Consider the following 21,323-nt stretch of genomic DNA (forward strand, 5'->3'; position numbering starts at 1 on the left):
ATAGATAGATAGATAGATAGATAGATAGATAGATAGATAGATAGATAGATAGATAGATGGATAGATAAAAACTCTGGGTCAAAGAATATGGAAATTTTTCTTAGCAAAATTCCAAATTGCTTTCTAGAATGGTTACACCAATTCACAGCTTCACCAACAGGGTATTAGTCTTCCTCTTCTTCCTCAACCCCTTCAACACTGAAATTATTTTCATCTTTCCCAAACTGGGTATGAAGAGAACTATTACAATTGTTTTGATTTTCATTTCTTATATCATTTGTGATCTGGAACAATATTTCATATAGTTCTTAGTAGTTTTCAATTCTTTTGAGAACTGCTTCTTTGATTCCTTATCCATTTGGGGAATGACTTTTAGTCTTATACATTTGTACCAGTGTCCCATTGATTTCTATTCCTCTTTAACCTCATCTCTTCCTAAGTATTATAACTTCCTATTTTCCTCCCTCCTCCTTTTATCCTCCCTTTTTTGTTTTCCCCTTCATTCTCTCCTTTCTTAGTCTTTCTCTTCTCTTATTTTCTCCCTCTTTTTTTTTTTTTTTTACCACCTTAGCACTTAAGCAGTCCCCAGAATTCCCCTGGCAGTCCTATCCCACCCTAGGCCCCACCTAAAAAGTCCATCACAAAAGGACTCAGCCAAACAAAGTGGATTTCCTCTGAGACCCTACCCTACTCTGAGACTTGTAGCCCAGCTTTCTGTGTTCTCTAGGAGATTGCAGTTTCTAGGTGAGCTTTCTTCCGCAGAGGTATAAGAGATCAGCAAGGGTGACTTCTGGTTGTGCAAGTGACTGGATAAGGCAGAATGAACAGCAGCATCTAACCATTATGTGAAAGCTGAGGTTAGTGGCCATGGGCTAGGACCTGACCTAAGATAGAGTTAACTATAACTCTATCTTACAGATATATGTTAGATATTTAGAAATAGTTAGATAAGATAAAGTTATCTATCTCTATAAATTGAACTTAGACAATAGTCCTCCAAAGAAAATTGTGTGGAAAGTGGTACCTTCAACCCTACCTATAGATGTTTGTAAAAAGAAGCTATTTCAGATTTGAGGTTTTCTTTTTTCTCTAGCCCTTAATTTTGGAGGAGTTGATAGAAAGTGAAATGGGCAGGAGATATGAGTAAATGAGGTGAAAAGTAGATAATACATAGCAATATATAATAGAAAATGGGCTAGACATGGCTGCCTCCCTAAAATTCAAGGACTGCCTTTCATAAGGGATGACCCAGAATGATATGAAACTATGACTGTAGTAAGGAAATGCACACACACACTGGAGGTTAAAACGGGTCTGTTGGGGGTGTCCCGTGGCCCAGGGATAGATAAAATGGTTTCTCAGTTTCCCTTCCATGAGAAGCATTTTAGGACTATCTAACTCATACTTCTCAGTTAACTCATACTTCTCAGCTCTTGCCTCAAAACTGTGGAGTCATAGTATATCAGAGTTTGAAGGGAGCTCACAGATTGTCTGGCCCAACACTTTCATTTTGCAAGTGGGGAAACTGAGATCCTATTTGCATCTGTCCAATGTATGATAAAGAAAAAATACAGTCAGGATTTTAACCAAGATTTCCTAACTCCTAATTTAGTGATCTCTCCATTGCATAATCATGTCTCCTTTAGGCAACAAATAGCACGACTGATCAATAAGTTTTGCTCATTTTTCCATAGTCATGGCCTCTTCAAGCTGAAGAGAGCTCTTGACAGGAAATAGAATATATATGTAAATTGTGAGGAAAAGGGGCAGTTAATGAGCCAATCCCTCTGACTTTAAGTACCAGGTCTTTTCAAGGGAGACTAAAATATCACATTCCAGTAATTTTAGATCTAGAAAGTATTTTAGAGCTCATCTAGTCCAGTACCATCATTTTATAGAAAAGTAAATATAGGACCAGGGATTATAGTAAATAACTTGCCCAAAATCTCATAGTACTCAAGTCTTTGGAGCTGGAGATTCCCATGGCTGTATGAGCAATAACTTTTCTTTGTTACTTTGCTTCTGCTTAGGGGAAGAAATTGAAGTGAAACAGAATGGACAAATAAATGGGAGCAAACAAGGGGATCTCGGTAAGTATTACCAGAAGCAGCCTAAAAACATCTGCCTTCCTACAATATATGCACTGTCTTTCAGAAGGGTTGGCTCAGAATGAGAACATGTTTTTAAAAAGAGATATTCCTGATTGAGTCTGTAGGACGGTGTAGGTACCTAAGTAGGATAGTTTTAAAATTCAGCCTTAGAGATAGTTCTGACTGTCCATTGTCACTCTGGAAGACTATCTCTTTGAACAGTTTTTCTTTATGTAGGGTGCTCATGGCTCTTTCCCCAAGAAGTCTCTTTTGCTAAATTGGCATCTTTTTTCCCTAAAAGTTGAAGCTTTTTTTTCTCTTTATTTCTTGCTTTATTCCTATACATTTTCTCTCACTCTGAGCACAAGACTCATCTTCTTTCCTTATGGTCCCTTCCCTTCCCGACCTGCCAGATATGACTCCCTCTCTCCAGTAGTCCTGCTTATCTTGACTGGTAGAAATGAATAGGATGAAATGTCTCTTTTCTGGTAGAAGCAGAGGAAGAAAGGAAGAGATATAGTCTTTTAAAAATATCTATTTCTTGTCTACCTTGGACCAAGGGTAATGGTGTCCTACCAATTATTTATCCCCTCATATTCCATCTTCCTTCTCTTTCACCCAGTTTTGCTCTACCTTCTCATCTCCTCTTCACTCTACTTCATATCTACCTCTGACTCACTGTGACTATGAAGCTGGAGGGTGAATCCAAGCAGGAAGAGGAAGAAATGAGGAGGAGAGTTATACCAATATTAATGACAAGTTATAATACCATACAAAGAGATAAATTTTGTATGGCACTCTCATATCTGCTTTCTCATTGAATCTTCACAATTATCTGGGTAGGTAATTATTATTAGCAAGCCATTTTATAGATGAAAAAGCAGAGTCAAAGGGGTTATGTGAATTGTCCAAGGCTACATTCAGGTGGGGAAGATGACTCTGCTTAAATACAAAACTGGACTAGGTAGCAATTCAATATATATACATTCTGAAATTAAGATAACTTTTGATTGATATGACTATAATAAAATTATAATAATTATTTAATATAAATCACCCAGGGTCTCCCTCACAGACTTGCTCTTTTCAGGTTATTTCTCTCTACCCAATATAGTGAGGAGAAGATAGAAAGAGAAAGTGGAGGGGGGAGGGAGAAACTGCCCCTTTAAATTACCTGCCCTTTGTAAGGTACAGTAAAGTCCAGTTTGAGCTGGAGAGTGAATTGAAATTATGGGTGAAAAATTTTAGGTCATACAAAGATTCAGGTCCCAGGATTCACATTGAGAATTAAGGCTTGGCTGGGCTTGAAGACATTTTTCAACCTAGCCTTGGTGTCTGGGGAGGTACAGGAATAGGGAAAAATAAGACATTAGGACATTCCCCAATCTGGGGACTGATTCTCCTTGTCTATAAGCAGAGTCCTAGGTTGATAACTATGCGAAAAGGATAGCTGCACATTTAAGGAACCACTGGTATGAAGGTAAGATAGATCACAATAAGAGTGGAATAAAAGTTTAAGGACTTTCATGGCCAAAAGTGCAGAAACCAAACATACAAGGAGTTAGGATGTAAGCACTTTGAAGTCAAGTATTGTATCATTTTCCATTTTTGTATCCCCTCAGAGCTAGCTGAATGCTCTGTGTTTAGTAGGTGCTTAATACATATTACATGTTGCTAGGAAATAAAATGAGGAAGCTAGAGAAACTGAACAAAACTATTAGATTATAGGGGATCTAAAATCCCAGGATAAAGCTTTGGCATTTATTTGTTTTATTGTCAATCTGATGCCTTTGATTTTTTTGTGAACATAGAAATGTCCAGAAGATTAGCATGATGGATTGGAAGATTAAATTTGTCATATATTCCAGCCAAAAGGCAAGCATCCTGAACTAGAGTACATTGTGGGGAGAGGAGAGAAGAACAAATGTGAGAAACCTTGCAGAGAAGGAATCCAAAGATAGATAAAGGCACATATTTCTCTTTAAAGAAATAAATTTTACTGGTATCTTTTGTCCTTACATCAAAGTTGTATTCCCCTCTGTATCTCTTCCACTCCTTCCTCATTCCCCTTAAGAGTCATTCCTGGGGCAGCTAGGTGGTGCAGTGGATAGAGCAGGGGATAGGAGTCAGGAGGACCTGAGTAGGTCCGGCCTGAGACACATGATACTCACCAGCTGTGTGACCCTAGGCAAGTCACTTAACCCCGATTGCCTCACCAAAAAAGAAAAGAAAAGAAAGAGTCAATCCTTATAAAGAATATTTTTTTTCTTAAAGAAAAGGGATTAAGAAGTAAAAATTTCCATCAAAACAAATTACCCCATCAGAAAAAAAATCTAACATATATACTGTTCTACATCTATGGACACCCATTTCTGTAAAGGAACAGGGAAAGTATCTCTTCTTTGGAGCCAAACTTACTCTGTATCATTCTTATAGCACTTCATTTCATTGCTTTATGGTTATCATTCTTTCTATCTGTATTGTTACAGTTACTGTGTATCTTGCTTTCCTATTAAGTCCATTTTTAAAATGACTCCATAAGTTATTGATCCCTGCTAGTACATGAGATATCATATCATTCGGGAGGGACAAGCCAAGGAAAGGAGATGGAGGAAAAGAAGGTCTATACCCTGTCTCCTAAAAGGAAGTGTGAAACATTGAGTAGAACACTAGAATTGGAATTAGGAAGACTTGCATTCGATTCTCACCTCAAAGATTTACTATCTATGTGACCCCGTGCAATTTACTTAATTTCTCAGTTTCCTCATCTGTAAAAAGGCCACAAAGATGATGTCTCTTTATTAGAAGGTCCTCAGAATCAAATGAGATAATGCATAAAAAACACTCTGCAAACCTTAAGTGTTATATAAACGTGAGTTATTATTACCTGAGGAGTACTCTTCTCCTCAAAGCCACCCTAAGCCCAATAATAGCAAGAAGAAAATGAAGCCTCATAGTCTCAGAAGTCTTTTTACTGTAATACCCAAACCATGGGTTGAAGCCCACTAGAAGCAATTGCTCCCCTACCCCCCAACTCCAATCAGACTCAAAATTCTGTCTCCCTAGTGCCTAACCAAAAACTCTAGGTCTGGCAAGGGCTCTAAGCTAGCTTGTTCTAAACCATGGCTTCCTTCTCTGATGTGGCCTTCTAAAAGCTGAAGTTGACTAAAATCTGTAAGTTTCTCTTAGGGAAACCATCAGACTTCTTTCATTCTCAAATTTATCAAATTCTATCTTGAAACATTTGTGTTTGTTAGTTTGTAATCTAGCTTAGGGCACCTACAAATGGAATGAGTTCCAAATAATAATTCCAAGAGGAATGATGAGGATAGCTATTGAGAGGTCCCTAAATACTGTCTTATAACTCAAAGGAGGTCCACGTTCCAATATCTGGAGTCTGAGGAACATATCTTGGGTCCTTTCTACATCCCCATGGAAGAAAAAAAAAAGTAGACTTTTATTTTATCTCTTCTCTAGGTCTGTCTGGACAGACTGAGGAAGTGCGATCTTTTAAGAGTCTGCTCCTGAACTCCAAGGATGTCCCTTTCCCAATCCCATGACAACAACTCCTTCTTTCAGCCAGCTGCTTTCCTGCTGATTGGCATTCCAGGTCTGGAAGCTTTGCATGGATGGATCTCCAACCCTTTCTCCTCTGTTTACACTGTGGCTCTCACAGGCAACTGCCTGATCCTGCTAGCTGTGAGGAGAACTCCCAGTCTGCACCAGCCCATGTATTACTTCCTTTCCATGTTGGCTTTCACTGATCTGGGTCTTACTATGTGCACACTTCCCACAACCTCGTCTGTTCTCTGGTTTAACTATCGCCATATAGCCTTTGATGCCTGTTTGATCCAGATGTTTTTCCTCCATTCCTTTTCTATTATGGAATCTTCAGTGCTTCTGACCACGTCCTTTGATCGCTTTGTGGCCATCTCTAACCCACTGCGCTATGCCTCTGTCCTTACCAACAGTGTCATTGGCAGGATTGGAATGGCTATTGTGGCTCGTGCCACTGTCTCACTCTTTCCTGTTCCCTTCTTGCTCAAGAGGCTAAACTTCGGTCCTAGAAAAATTCTTCTGTCCCATTCATTTTGTTTCCATGCAGATGTTATGAAACAGGCCTGTGCTGACATCACTGTCAATATCCTATATGGACTCTCTGCAGTGCTGTCCACAGTGGGTATTGATTCCTTGCTAATTGTTCTCTCCTATGAACTCATCTTACATACAGTGAGGGGTTTGGCTTCTCCTAGAGAACGAATCCGGGCCCTCAACACTTGTGTTTCACACATTCTGGCTGTTTTGGTCTTCTATATCCCAGTAATTGGAGTGTCCATGATCCACCGCTTTGGTAGGCAGGCACCTCCCATTGTACATGCCCTTGTTGCCTATGTCTATTTGATTGTGCCCCCTGTTCTCAATCCCATCATCTACAGTGTCAAGTCTAAGCACATCCGGGAGGGGCTGCTCAAAATGCTAAGCAGAAAGGACCAGGGGTGATTTGACCAGGGAATAGTTAAAGGATCCTAAAGATCCTTCAGTGGTGGTGGTGGTGGTGGTGGTAGAGTGGGTTCAATGGGATGACACTTAGCACCATGAATAGAAAAAGCTTTTTCAGCCTTTGACTAGAGGGAAAAACACAGAGGGAGAGGCTCAAAATCTGATGGTAGAGATATAATTCCAACCTTTAGGCATCTCTAAGAGATTCAACTAGATGGTCTCTGAGTTCCCTTTTAGCTCTTCATTTATGATTCTGTAATCCCAATTTAATGAATGAGACAGGACATAAGCCCAGCTAATGGTTCAATGGAGTCATTATCTTCCAGCATAAAGTAAACTGAAGCCCAAAATTATGAAATAAAGAGGGAGCATAATGAAAAGAGTCTTAGTCTTGAAGGCTGACCAAGAATCTGCTCTGACATTTATTAACTATGTAACCTTCAGTAAGGCACTTGATCTCCCTTGGCCAAAATTCCCTCATTGATAAAACATAGTTAATAATATGCCATAAGTATAAAAATAAAAGACAGGGGCCTTCCTGGTCACCATAACCAGTATAATCTCAGGGCAAATCACATATAGACTTGTGTGTGACACTTTTATAAGGACCAACATCTGATTACTTTTGGGCTGAAAACCCCACTTGTACTTTATACTCCTACTAATTCCTTAGTATATGCTGCCACTACTGTTTGACTCAGACATGAAGCATCTGTACCCCTTTCCCATTCCATATTCAAGTCAACTGAAGGATTTGAGCATAGGTTTTATTATTTATAAGGGGAAGAAAAATTAAGTTTATAACCTCTTTAAAAATGTTTGGAATTAAAGTGCTAATTACTCACCCAGTGAAAATTTCCTCTAGGTCATGTTGTAGAGCCCAGTCTTTTATTCTAATACTGTTCAGCATGACCTCTTCAGGATGCTAGAGTTAACCCACAGTTCTCTTATTCCTTGTTCCCAGTCTGTAATGATATCTCTTTCCAATGTCACTACATTCAGGTTTTAGGAGCTTCCTAACTTTAAGTGTGACAAGCTTAGCCCACTCTCAGGCTTGTAATTCATCATCATGATCCCAATCAATAAACTAATAATTCCATGGGTCCTGGTTAGCACATAGTGTTATAATTAGCATGCTATCAATCGATTAGTCAAACATTTATTAAGTGCCTATTATCTGTCAGGCATTGTGCTAAGCATTGGGGATACAAAAAGAGGCAAAAGATAGCCCCTGTCCTTAGGGAGCTAATAATCTAATGCTAAAGTTAAACTCATACCCAACATAGATTCATTAGGCCTGTTATTGAAGTTAGGGAGGCATGGCAGATGAACTGAATGTGAGAGCAGAAATGTAACAGCTGTTGCCAATAACTCTAATGTGCTTTCCACTCAGGTCTCCTGGCTCATGGCCAACTCTCTAAAACATTTCCTCTACTTAACTAGTGCTGCCTACAGACAACAAATGAAAGCTTGTCTTCTTAAATCATCTCTTTCATTGTGGCTGCAGAAGTGACTACTTTGAAAAGAGAAAAGGCAGGAAAGCAAAAGACTGCTCTGTGATAGAGCACTTTGGTCCTGAAGGGTCTGGTTTCCCTGTGTTTACCCCTGAGAGTCTCTTGTTCTCTGCTATTCAGCAAGCTACCAAAAGGGTCGAACACAGAAAACAACAAAGAGCTTGGTCAATTATGGTTTTGTATCATGAATAGCTTTATTTCTGACATGGCCTTTTGAGTCTTTTCCCGGTCTCTTTGAAGAGCCTGTGAGAAAGATGGTTTTCTGGCAGTCAAGAGTTATGATATCCTGACCCAATTTATCACCAAGTTCACCCCCAAAATTCACAGATACTCATTTTCTTATGTATCCCATATATCTCACTGGGCTATTGTGGGAGTCAAATGAGGTACCATATTGATTTGCTTTATACACAAAGAATTTACAAATATGGGTTGTTATTTTCACTAGTTAAGTAGAGGCAATGTTGTAGAGAGCTGGCCTTGGAGCCAGAAAGACCTGAGTTAAAGTTCTGCTTCTGATACAAACAGGATGTATGGCCCTGGAAAAATTCATTTAACTTCTCAGAGCTCTAAGCAAATTGCCAAGACTCTAAGTTGTAGGAAGATGCTGACCTACATCAGGTGAAGAAATTTTCTGACCTGGTAATTCTCTATACCAATAAAATCACAGTTCTAATGGTACAGTGGATAGGATGCTGGGCCTGGAATCAGGAAGTTCAAATCCATCCTTAGATACATACTAGCTATGTAACCCTGAGCATATCACTTAATCTCTATTTGCTTCAGTTTCCACAACTGCATAATGGAGATTAAAAAAAACACCTACCTCAAAGGGTTATTGTTAGGATCAAATAAGATAATATTTGTAAGGCACTTAGCACAATGCCTGGCACATAGTAGGCACTTATTAAATGCTTATTCTTGTCCCTCCTCCATGTCCTAAGTAACCAACATAGGTTCCTATAAGTCAAGAAAACCTTTGTATTTCCAAGTCCAGCAGTAGGATTCCCATTCACTTTCTTACTTCCCTCTATCTTCTTGATCTCCAAGAAAATATGCTCCTCACTAATTGAAGAGTTAAATACCTGAGCATTCACACATGTCTAGGTCTAATATTTATCTTTTAATATTTGTATGTTTTGTCCATGAACATCTGTATCAATGTGCCGTCAGAGCAGGCAACCAGGTATAATGCTCAATCTAAATTCAGTTCAATTAGGTGTTTAATACTTTGTGATCATGATAGTGACAATGGCAATATGAAGTTAATGATAGAGATGATTTCAGTGTTGACTGTGAAGCTGATGTGCTACTGCAAGAAAACACACGACTAGGGATCAGAAGACCAAGGTCTAACACAATCATTTATTGTGGGCAATAAATTAACTGGGGCAAGTTCCTTCATTTCATTGAGCCTAAATTTCCTAAAAGGTTAACTGGGATTTGCCTACCATGAACAATTATTATGATTACTTTGTGAGTACTTCAATGGATTCATGATCACATTAACCTATGTATAAATGGTCACATATATGAAAGGGATTTAAATTGCCATATCCTATATAATTATGATGACAGTATGAAGGATAATGATGGGACACAAAACTGCAATGATGGTTATGTTTTTTTTTCAAGTGGCTTTGTTGTTTAGTGGATTAATACCAGACTTGATTATTGTTGTGGCTGAAATACTGATGAAAGGAAGTCCATCATTTAGAAGAGCTCATTTTTGTAACAATATAATCAGTTGCATTTCATAACTTTGAAAATCCTTCAATAACTTAAGAGCTATTAAAATGAACAATAATTATTTGTGTGAACTGTGTAAATAAAGCTTTAGATGTTTCTACTATTAAATATATTGGGACCCAAAATACTAAGTTTTTTTAAACTGCGTCCTTTTAAAATTTTAATAGAATTGATCACTATATCTCTTCAGTATTCTAATGGTCTCATGAGCACCTCAATATGATTATTCCCTCCAACAGGTGAGATCATAACCCTACTACCCCTTTTCATTCTTTGTGATTCTTGTCCATGTCTTCCCATAAAATTTCCAAAGTAGATCCACCAATATACTGAAAATCTTGATTTAGGTCTTTTGACATTTTTGTGGGTACCAGTGCAACACTTGGATTATTCATCAACTCTGCCTCACTTGTATCACATGACTGACTCATCTCCTTTTCTAATCATACATTTCTGGGTTAGCATATTTTATCCTTATTATTATACACAACTCATCATTGGTAACATGCAGCAACAGCTTACCTACACCTACATGAATCTCTTAGATCAAGGGCACTTTTGATTTTTCAGAGTTTGTAGTATACCATGATACACAATTATTTAGCATCACTAGAAATTTTTGACATCAAAAGATGAGGTTTTGTTTTGAGGAAGAGCATCATTTATTTTTGTTTTGAGGAACAGCCTCATTTATTGAAAATACATTAAATAATTGATTTTAAATGACTGGAAATGTATGTGCCAGGCACTATGGTAAGTGATTGAAATACAGCTATGCAAAAGAAAAGCCTTTCTTTCCCTTAAGGTGATTAAAATCTAATGGGGAACAAGGAAAGCAAGACATAAAAGGAAACTAAAAAGCAAAGGGTAAAGTGAGGTCATGGAGGGCAAACATTATGGAGAAGTCCAGAGGAGTGCAGCCATGTTGGAAATGAAGACATGGAAAGGTGTGGAGGTGGGAGATTATTTGGTGAGTTTAGAGAATATAAAGTAGGGCAGTTTGACTTGAATGTAGAAGCTATGAGAGGAAGTGATATGAAATAATCCTAGAAAGACAGATTTGGGTCAGACTATTAAAGGTTTTAAATATCAAGTCGTCCCCCATCCCCAACATAGGAAAGACTAGGAAACACAATTTTCAAGTGATTGTAAGCAGATAAAGGCAACTTTTCTTAATCTCTTGAGAACAGTACCCAAAAAGTACACAGATACATCACTTTGCATATGGAATGGTAGAAAGAACATTTGATTGGAAGCCAAGAGATGTGGGTTCTAGACTCTCCTTTGTCATTGAGTCATTGCATGACTTTGACCAAGTTATTTATATTCTCTGACTTAAGGATATGTGTCAGGAAAATTAGAATATTAATACCTACCCTGCTAAACTCACAGAGTTGGAAAAAAACAAATGGCATAAAATATATAAAAATGCTCTGGAAATGATAAAGTGTTTGGTTTGTGTCTTTCTTGCCCACATTAAATGTAAACTTTGCAAGAGCTTTATTCTTAATAGGGAATGGAAAGGACAAATAAATGCTGTTCCAATATGTCTATCCAGTTCTGAAGGTTATACCTGCCTTGGAATGGAAAAATGGTTAGAGGACCTAGGCTTCCAGGTCTGAGGAACCTGAGGCTGAGCGAAAATGATGTATAATTCGCTGGCGGATCTGCTTAGTCTTCACACCATAGACAATAGGGTTTAGCACAGGCGGTACTATCAGGTACACGTTGGCCATGATAATGTGTAAGTTAGAGCCAGTCCTCTTACCAAAGCGGTGTACCATAGACAGGCCAATGAAGGGAACAAAAAAGATAAAGACTGCACAGACATGGGAAACACAGGTGCTGAAGGCCTTTGACTGGGCCTCCCGGGTCAGGCCTAACACAGTCTTGAGGATGAGTAAGTATGAGAGGGATATGAGCACTGAATCTAGACCAATGGCAGTGATTATAACAATGAGGCCATAGATCACATTAATATGGATGTCAGCACATGCTAGTTTCATGACATCCTGATGAAGGCAGTAGGAATGGGAAAGGATGTTAGAATGGCAAAAGGGGAGGCGCTTGATGAAGATGGGCAATGGGGCCATGAGGACCGCCCCTCGAATCACAGCTGCCAAGCCAATCTTGGAAATACGAGGTGAAGTGAACACAGCAGCATGGCGCAAAGGGTGGCAAATAGCCACATAGCGATCAAAGGCCATGGCCAAGAGGACAGTGGACTCCATGCCAGAAAGGGAATGGATAGCAAACATCTGTACTAAGCAAGCATCAAACTTGATGGTGGTGGCATTGAACCAGAAGATAGCCAACATCTTGGGCATGGAGGAAGTAGAGATAAGGATATCCGTTGTAGAGAGCATGCATAGGAAAAGGTACATCGGCTCATGTAGACTCCGCTCTGTTTTTATGATGTAAATGATGGTGAGGTTGCCCAGTACAGCAACGAGGTACAGAAAACACAGGGGAAAGGCCAGCCAAAACTGAGCTGCCTCTATACCTGGGAGACCAATTAGGATAAAATAGGTGGCGCTTGTTTCATTACCATTGGGAAATAACATGATGACGGTGGCAGGTCAGGGTCAAGGCCAATCCAGGGAAATCTAGAATACAAAGTTAATAAATTAGGCTTATTGTCAGAGACTTTGAAATCTCAAACTAATCCTGATCCCAATCTGATTGGATAGTTGTCCAATTCCCTGACCCAAACTCTGAACTCAAGACAAATCAGAATTATAAACTTAGTCCCAAACTAACCTAGCCACAACTGGCATCCCATTCCAATTTTGAGGCCACCCTTAAACTTTATCCTATCTCTGAGTTCACTGCTAGTTAGAACTCTAGCCTAATTTTAATCTCAAGCTAGTTGAACTCCATATTAGAATCAATAAGAAGAAAACAAAACCTCAAACGTAATAGGAGTTATGTTGTTGTTGCTGTTTTAGTTGTGTCTGACTTTTTGTGACCCAATTTGAGGTTTTCTTGGCAAAGATATTGGAATGGTTTGCCATTTTCCTCTCTGTGCCGGCTGCACCGTGCACTCTCCTCCTAACAGGAGCAGGCTGCCAGGGTCACACCTACCAGTCTTCGGAGCCCACCCGGATAAACATAGAGACGAGAAGATCAGGAGGTACAAGCACTCGAACTTTACTCAGAGACCATCACAGCAAGGCCAAGCAGGAAAGCAAGAGCAGGAACAAATGAGCAGGAGCAAGAAAAAAAGCTCCAATCCCTACCCCCCTTATATACCTTCCTAGCCCCTCCTCCTTGCCATCCCACCCCCATGTGGCACAGCCAACATCAGACAATCCCTCACACCTCTCCAACTCATTTTACAGATAACGAACTGAGGAAAACAGGGTTAAATGACTTGCCCAGGAACATACAGCTAATAAGTGCCTGAGGCAAGATTTGAACTCATAAAGATGAGTCTTCCTGACTTCAGGCCTGGCACTCTATCTACTGCCCCACCTAGTCATAGTAAGAGTTATAATCTTATCCAAAAGACAGTTGTGATATGACTGAGAGCTTAGCTATAATACTGAACTTTAATGAACTTCATCCTCATTTTATCACTTTCTTAACAAACCAAACTCAATGCAAATCAGAACATTCATTACATGATTACATGATTGAACTTACATGGTCATAGGCATATATTGATTGTATATTAGTGTGGACTTATATCTTACCAAGTTGACCTGAACAAACCACAACTTCTATGAGACTGTCTCTGAATCAGTGGAATGAGTAGTGCAATATTTTTGTTAACTGACAGTGTTGTTTTAAGGAAAATGTTTTATGAATTTTAAGATTTTATCATTTTGGACAGTGTTTTGGAAATATACAAATGAAGCTCATACTCTTTGACCTAGAGATTCCACTGCTAGATATATACCTAAAGGAAGTCATTTATAAATATAAAGGCTCTATGTATATAAAATATAGCAGCACTTAAAAAAAATAACATTAAAGAACAAAAAACAAATCAGATGTCCATCTGTTTGGTAATGGCTAAAAAACAAATGGGGTACACAAATGTAATAGAAAATTGCTGTGATGTAAGAAATGATGAATATAATGAATTCAGAGAAACAAAGAAAGATTTACCTTATCTGATACAAAATGAAGTAGGCAAAGCCAAGAAAATGATATACACAATGACTCTAGCTATGTAAATGAAAAGAACAACAACAAAATAATAGAGAATGAATGTGCAAAATTCTAAAGAACAAGGTTGGCCCCAAAGAAAAGATATGAAAAGATACCTCTACCCATTTTTTTTTTGCCAAAGTACTTGTGGAACGGGGGACAGTTGGTGGTGCAGTGGATAAAGGACTGGCCTTGGAGTCAGGAGGACCTGAGTTCAAATCTAGCTTCAGACACTTACTATCTATGTGATCCTGAACAAGTCACTTAACCCTGTTTGTCTCAGTTCCTCATTCATAAAATGAGTTGAAGAAGGAAATGGCAAATCACTCCAATATCTTTGCCAAGAAAACCCCAAGTGAAATCACAAAGAGTTAGACACAACTGAGCACCAACAAATAATTAAGGAGTTGATTACACACTTTATAATGTTATATTATTATAATTATTATCACCACTTCAAATCCTACATTAATCCTATGGTAATAGTAATAACCATTATCTTCATTTTTTTTTTCTAATCCTAGCTCTAAATTTAACCTTAATCCTAAATAACTTCCTGTATCAGTGGGTCTAGAAAACTAAGGAGTATTATAGAAAAACCCACCATCACAATGTTATGGACCGGAGGTATCATCACTCTCATTTTCTTAGGGTAGCAACGTGACATAGTCGACAAGAACACTGGTGCTTGGTTGAAGTGCCATTTATGGTGCTCCTAGCTGGGTGTGCCGGACAGGTCAATTAACTGCTTTAAACTTCAGTTTCCTCATCCGTAAAATGAGGATACTGTTACTTGCTATATTGATCTGCCAAGTTGTTATAAAACAAGTGGATTATAAACCTTAAAATGTTCCATGAATATGAATTTTGGGGGGGATTGCTTTAGGATCTATGTGGGTAGGTAGTTTCTAACTCTAACTCTTACTTAAACACTAATCTAAAACCCTTCATACTAAACCCAACTTCAATTTCTGATGTAATATTATCCTTGTATTTAACCCTAATCTCAGCTCTAAACTTAAAAATAATTAAAATCTTTAAGTGATAAAGATAGATGAGGCAGCCAAACATAGAATCAAGTCAGAAAAAGCTTAAGGGAAAGGCCAGTCACAATGGGCTGCTCACCAAAACTGGGTGGCCAGTCAGGCCCATTAGTTTAGATTTCAGATAGCTGGGCAGCGTGGTGGATAGAGTATTGAGACTGAAGAGAAGAAGACCCAAGTTCAAATCCTGCCTCAAATACTTTCTAGATGTGTGAATTTGGACAAGCATTTAACTTCTTTGTGGTTCAGTTTCGTCATTTGTAAAAATAATGATTTATAAACTTGATGGCATCTAACATCCTTTTCTGCTCTAAATTTATAATTTTATTATCTTACTTTTAGTCTCAAACTCAATATACAATTTGGAATTCTCATTCAAGTCTTAATACCCACCTCATCCCCAAAGCAGTCCTTAACCTAACACTGATGCTACACTTAATTATAAATACAATCCTAATCCTTAACCTAAAAGTATCTCTTAGCCTGCTGCCAGACCTAATCTTCATCCCAAGTACAATCTTAACTGGAAACCCAGCGCTAGCTATGCTCTTGGATCTAACCACAATTATAATTCTAACCTACTCCAGAATACCAAACCTAACTCTAAATCTAACCCAAATTAAAACTCTACCCCAGCCCAAACCACCTATAACTTGGGCCTATCTTTATCTATTTCCTCTAGGACATAGCTCCATCCATTACTCATTCTATGTCTTTCATCTGTAGTATCTTCTTGCAATTTATTCTTTCCTCTCAGTCTACACACATTCCCAAGTCTCCCAAAACAATAACTACTTAAATGACCGTATAATAACCACCTCCCTACAACACTATAGCTTGTTTTCTCTTTCCTTTCCCCCATTACACTTCTTAAAACACTGAGCTATGCCAAATTTCTCTACTCCCTCATAGTACATTTACTCCTTAAACCCTTTCATTCTGTCAGCTACATCGCCATTCTATACTACTGCTCCCTCCAAGATTACCAGTGATCTTATCTCTGAATCCTGGGTCCTTTTTTGGTTTTTACCCTCTTTTACAACTCTTAGAAACATTTGACACTGTTGACTTTTCCCTACCTTTAACTGCTCTCATAGTTCTGCTCATATCTCTCAATGTAAAGAAATCATTTCTAATTACTAGAGTGTCCCTAAAATAGAATAGGCTGTTTCAGAATATAGAAGGCTCCTTTTCTCTAGAGGTTTGCATGTAAAACTGCATTTTTTAGGGATGTCATAGAAGGAATTCCTGTGTAGGTGTCAGTTAGACTGAAAAACCAAGGCAGATTCACTGGGCTTATCTAGCTCTGAGATTTTAAGATTATCTCTGGCTACTTTTCTGGTTCTTTTCCTGGCTCTTCTCACTGTTGCTCCCTAAATGGCAACATTCCCTACCAAATTTTAGTGTAAATTGTGTTCTTTTTTATTTCTGTCTTCTCACTTAATAACCTCATCCATTACTGTAGTTTCAGCTATCACTTTTATACAGAGGATTTCCAAATCTGTGTCTCCAACGCTAATCATTCCTGAGCCCTGATCCTACATCTTAACAGTCTGTTGGATATCTTCACTTGTAAGTTTTATCAAAGCCTCAAGTTCAACATAGCTACCCATACCAACTCCTTTTCCCCACTTTCTAATTTCCATCAACATCTCTGCTTCCCTTCTGCAAGTATTTGAGAATCCTTCTCTCTTTTAGTATATGTAAGTATACATATATGAATATGTAAGTATACATGTATATACATATATGTATATATAAGTATACATATCGCATATGTAAGTATACATAAATAATTTCAATTGGATCGACTCTCCTATCTATACATTTTTCAATCCACAAATAATTACCAAAACAGGTAAAGAGCACTGGGTTTGGAGTCAAAATCCTGTCTCTCATGTTTATTCCTGACATAACCCTGACTAAATTGTTTAAAATCCCTGGGCCTCATTTTCTTCATCCATAAGGTGAAAGAGCTGAGCTCAGTAGCTTCTGATGTCCTTTTGAGGTCTATGTTCATAGTCTGATTATCCCTGAGAGGCAGCATGACTGAATATACAGAGAACTGGACTGGAAATCAGGAAGCCCTCTCTTCAAGATCGTCCTTTGACACACACAGTGTGTATGATCCTAGGCAAGTCCCTAGGCAATTCTACAGAAGAGTTGCTGATGGGCATTGGTAGAGAGAGTTTTGTCACCAATATTTTTCCACACCAATGAAATCACAGATGTGGAAAACAAACAAACAGACAAAAAACCCTGTTCTGTTTGAGTTAGGGTCCCAATGTATAGGACCCAGGAAGGAAAGAAACTCTTACAGCCAAACCCTAGAATCTTCTCTCTTTAGATCACTTATTTATGTGCACTGATAATAGTGGAATGAAAGAGAAAGAATTATTAACTTCTGACAACTCCGGGATGTGGACTACATTAGAAAATAGTCAACAATTGACAAACATTATGAAGCATTTCCTATGTGTCAATCCCCATACTAAGGACTGGGAATGGAAAAAAGGGCAAAATGATTTCTGCCCTCTAGGAGCACCCATTCTAATGGGAGAGACAATGGGAGAGACAAGATAAATAATTCGGTACATACAAGATACAACATAGATTGAAAGGGAAAAGTATGATAAACCTGAGTTATATCACAAAGCACCCTTTATGGAATTGCAAGATTTGAGTTCCAATTTTGAATCTATCCTCTAATATTCACCATCCTTGTGACATTGGCTAAGTCACTTCACCTCTTTGGGCCTCAGTTTCCCTATTTTAAAATGTGTTGAATTTGATAACCTCTATGGTCCCTTATTGCTCTAAGTTTTATAATCCTATAAGAATACAAGATGAGGCTGAGGTTTGGAAATGGCTTCCAGAATTGGACCCCATCCGGCCTCAGAACAATTATTCACAGAGGAATAAGTTGTCTGCTGAAACCCCACCCAACTGAGCTACAGAAGATTGATAACTTGAGGGCATTTTCTCTAATGCTTAGTTGGTCTGAAGGGAAGAGGAAATGAAGAGCATGTTATTAAAAATATAATAAAATTAAGGTAAACAAGAAAAAATGTTATTTAAAATCCTATAAATTCCTCCTAGACCCTGAAAAACAGATATTTCCTGAAATTTTCTCTGAAAGATTTAAGCTGTCATATGGCTCATTTGTTTAACTCCAAACTGTTTCAGGGACTTAGGAAGTTTGCCTGTTAGCCTTTTTTCTCGGAGACAGAGTCCATTGACACTGAGACAGGAAATCTTCCCAGAGCCACAGGATCCTTGTCCTCCTTCCCAAGGCCTTCCCACCTCTTCATCTCCTCTCCTATCTTCTGAGTGTGTATGACATCCCACAACCTTCTTCAGTGGTAGGTGGCCACTCCTGTGACTATGTTACCCTGTGTGTTGACAAATATCTGTGGGATGTTCATTCTCAAAGTCCAGGTTTTTGTGTCTGTGCTGTGATTATAACTTATTCAGAGTATTTTCATACCCATTATCTTATCTGATTGTCTCAAAATTTGTGCATACTCACACCTATTTTACCACTAAGGAAACTGAGTACCATAGAGACAAAGTGACTTGTCCCGTGTCAAATAGCAACTTAATGCCAAGAACTGGAACAGAATATATGTGCTCTCTTTTATCTTAACTTCTGAAATTAATGAATCAGGGCCAGAAGAACAGCGTAATTAAAGAGAACAAAAAGTTCAAATGGTGTTGGAATTGTGGCTGTACTTGTGAATTGGAAAAAAAAAAACTTCAGATGAAATACTGAGAACACTGGGTTTAATCTGAGCTTTGCTACTAACTTGATGGGTGACCTTGAGTGAATCACCTATGTCTCTGAACTTTAACTTCATCATCTGTTAAAAAAAAAAAGGGATTGGACTAAAATCAAAGATTATATATCTGGGGCCTATATACTTTTAAAATATTTTAATAACTACATCTCTTTGTAATTGATTTCCTTTTCCTATGTATTTCACTTTATGTATTTAAAACCTTATTCTGAGGAATGTATAGGTTTTACTTCACTACCAAAGGGAGTCCATGACACAAAAAATGGTTAAGAACTTCTAGTTTAAATGATCTCTAAGGTGCATTATAACTTTAAGATTCTTTGAATCTATGAACCAATGAGTTATGAATCCAGATAGAGGAGGTCCCAAGCTCAGGGAAGGTGGATCTCCTTTTGGCTTGTGTTTCTAAAGAAGGAGAGGAGACCGAGACATCCCCTTATTTGTGCCTATAAGCAGAACTCAGGGAAACTAAGAGTTTCTCTTGATTCATTTTCATAAAATGGCTGATTAGATTACCAATGGTGACCAAAAGGCAAAGGGCCATAGTACGTAGATCATCTCTGCTAGAAAATATGGAAAAGAATGTTTTTGGAGAAGATTCTAGAAATATCTGGAAACTTCAGAATCTTTCTTCCTGGGCCTATGTAGGGAAGTCAGATCTCAGGAGAACTCTTCTGACAACAACAGAATCTCAGAAGTCCTTAGATCCATCCTCAAGAAAAGATGCAACCTTTATAGCAAACCAGTGAAGGCGGTAGTCACAAAGTCCCATTCTTCAACTTAAGTTCATTTCACTCCCAGAATCCTCTTTCTTTAGGATGAAAAACTTCTTTGATTTTTATTAAGCCAATCCTTGAAAGGCAAGTGAATGTTTTTTGAAAGGTAGATGAACACAAGTAGACACACAGAGAAAGAACAAGATAGAAGCAGTGGAAAGAAAAGAGGAAGGCCAAATTTTTTGGACCAGAGATACAAACTCCTAAAACTCAAGATTATGGAGACCTGGGGCCTCACCTTGATTTCTCAATATGCATGTTGACCTTAAGTTTTCTCATCTTCTTTCTGGGTCTCAGTTTCCCTCCCTTCCCAAGGGCAAATTGAGATGCCCTCTGTAGGAGTCACAAAATCATAGATTCAGAGTTGGGACAGACTTTAGATGCCCAACTCACTCATTTCACAGATGTTCAGAATGTAAGTTCCTTGGAGATAGGGACTCTTTTGCTTGCTTATAGCCTCATGCTCCTCAAGCATGTGTTCTCAAACATCCTTGTATGCCTAGTGCTTAGAGCATAGTAAGCCTTTAATAAATTATCTATCATCTAGATAGACAGATGAATATAGAAACTGAAGCACAAAGAGGTTAATCCACTTACCTAGGGTTACTAGTGAGCTAGTAAGTGTCTAAGTCAGAATTTAAACTCAGTTCTTCGTAAGTCCAACCATATGTCCAATCCACTATGCTACATTTCTCTAGGTTTCTGATGTTCCCTCTCCCAGGGTAGGGCCTATAGACCAAGGACACCACCTATACTGCTTACAAAAATACCTTCTGCTCTTCTCCTGCCCATCCCTCATGTAAAACTAAGTCCCTTAGTTTCTGTCCTTATCAATGCCCAGTGTCTGAATGTCATTAGGTAGACAAGTGGAAACTGATGTGAATCGAGTAAGATTCTCATGACTCATAGCTATCAATTGGTAGTGAAAAAAAAGGGTTAATGGCACAGCTTAGGATGGGGGACAGAATACTAAAACTCAGGGAATTTCAGACCTAGAGGGAACTTTGGCTGAGCTAACCCTAGAGTCATTGACAGATGTCCCCTACTTTCGTAACCAGTTAGTTTCTTACAGGGAAACCCCTTTTCTCTAACCAAACATTTTCTCTTAGCCCTAGAATCAGTACATCTTAATCCCAGATGCAGAATGAACCCTAACCCTGTCCACAGAGTAAGCACCATCTCCACCTGAAGACCAAGCCCCTAACCCCAAAGAGGCAGTATGACCCATGCTGCATTTCAAGTCAGAGGACGTTGAACAACGAATTTAATCTTTCTGGCTCTTAGTTCCTCATCTATAAAATGAGAGTGTTCTATAATCCTATGAACTCAGGTCATAGATTGAGAACAAATGTTAGCTAGCATACAATATATCTTAATTCAGGTTATAGCTTGAGCCTCAACCCTGACCACAGACTAAAATGTAAATTGGCCACATCTTCTTCAAGACTCTTCTTTGGAATGTCAACAAACATAGGCCTAGAAAATAATTTTGGAAATTCCTTCTGAATTTCTACATTTAAGCAGCTTAAGTGTGTTTAATCCCTTTCCTCTTATCATTGCCTTCTCCACTAAAATTCAAAGTACCAAATGCTGACTTTGCCTACTTTTTCACTCTTCCCCGTATGGGCACTGCCTCTCCCCACTGCCCCACACACATATCTCATTCTCTACTTGCCACACAACCCTTGCAAGAAAGGCC

General features: G+C 38.5%; 2 protein-coding genes across 2 annotated transcripts in view; one reads left to right on the top strand and one right to left on the bottom strand.

The window, feature by feature from the left end:
- The first annotated feature begins 5,627 nt into the window (after nt 1-5,627).
- Nucleotides 5,628-6,590, top strand: LOC114046081 (olfactory receptor 51I2-like). The gene has a single exon (XM_027866316.1). It carries the CDS (start codon nt 5,628-5,630, stop codon nt 6,588-6,590), a length of 963 nt encoding a protein of 320 aa, XP_027722117.1.
- A 4,867-nt stretch (nt 6,591-11,457) lies between these two features.
- The window catches only part of LOC114046058 (olfactory receptor 51E1-like), a 31,313-nt gene continuing 21,447 nt past the window's right edge, over nt 11,458-21,323 (bottom strand). Inside the window, exon 2 of the mRNA XM_027866279.1 lies at nt 11,458-12,459. Within this exon, the coding sequence (XP_027722080.1) occupies nt 11,458-12,417 (960 nt within the window). The 5' untranslated portion in view covers nt 12,418-12,459. The remainder of the gene's footprint in view (nt 12,460-21,323) is intronic.

The sequence above is a fragment of the Vombatus ursinus genome, unplaced genomic scaffold (assembly GCF_900497805.2).
Source record: "Vombatus ursinus unplaced genomic scaffold, bare-nosed wombat genome assembly UNPS02014780.1, whole genome shotgun sequence".
NCBI classification, from domain to species: Eukaryota; Metazoa; Chordata; class Mammalia; order Diprotodontia; family Vombatidae; genus Vombatus; species Vombatus ursinus.

What these genes read in the sequence shown, in the direction of transcription:
- LOC114046081 (XM_027866316.1), top strand. Translation starts at nt 5,628, where the DNA reads ATGTCCCTTTCCCAATCCCATGACAACAACTCCTTCTTTCAGCCAGCT.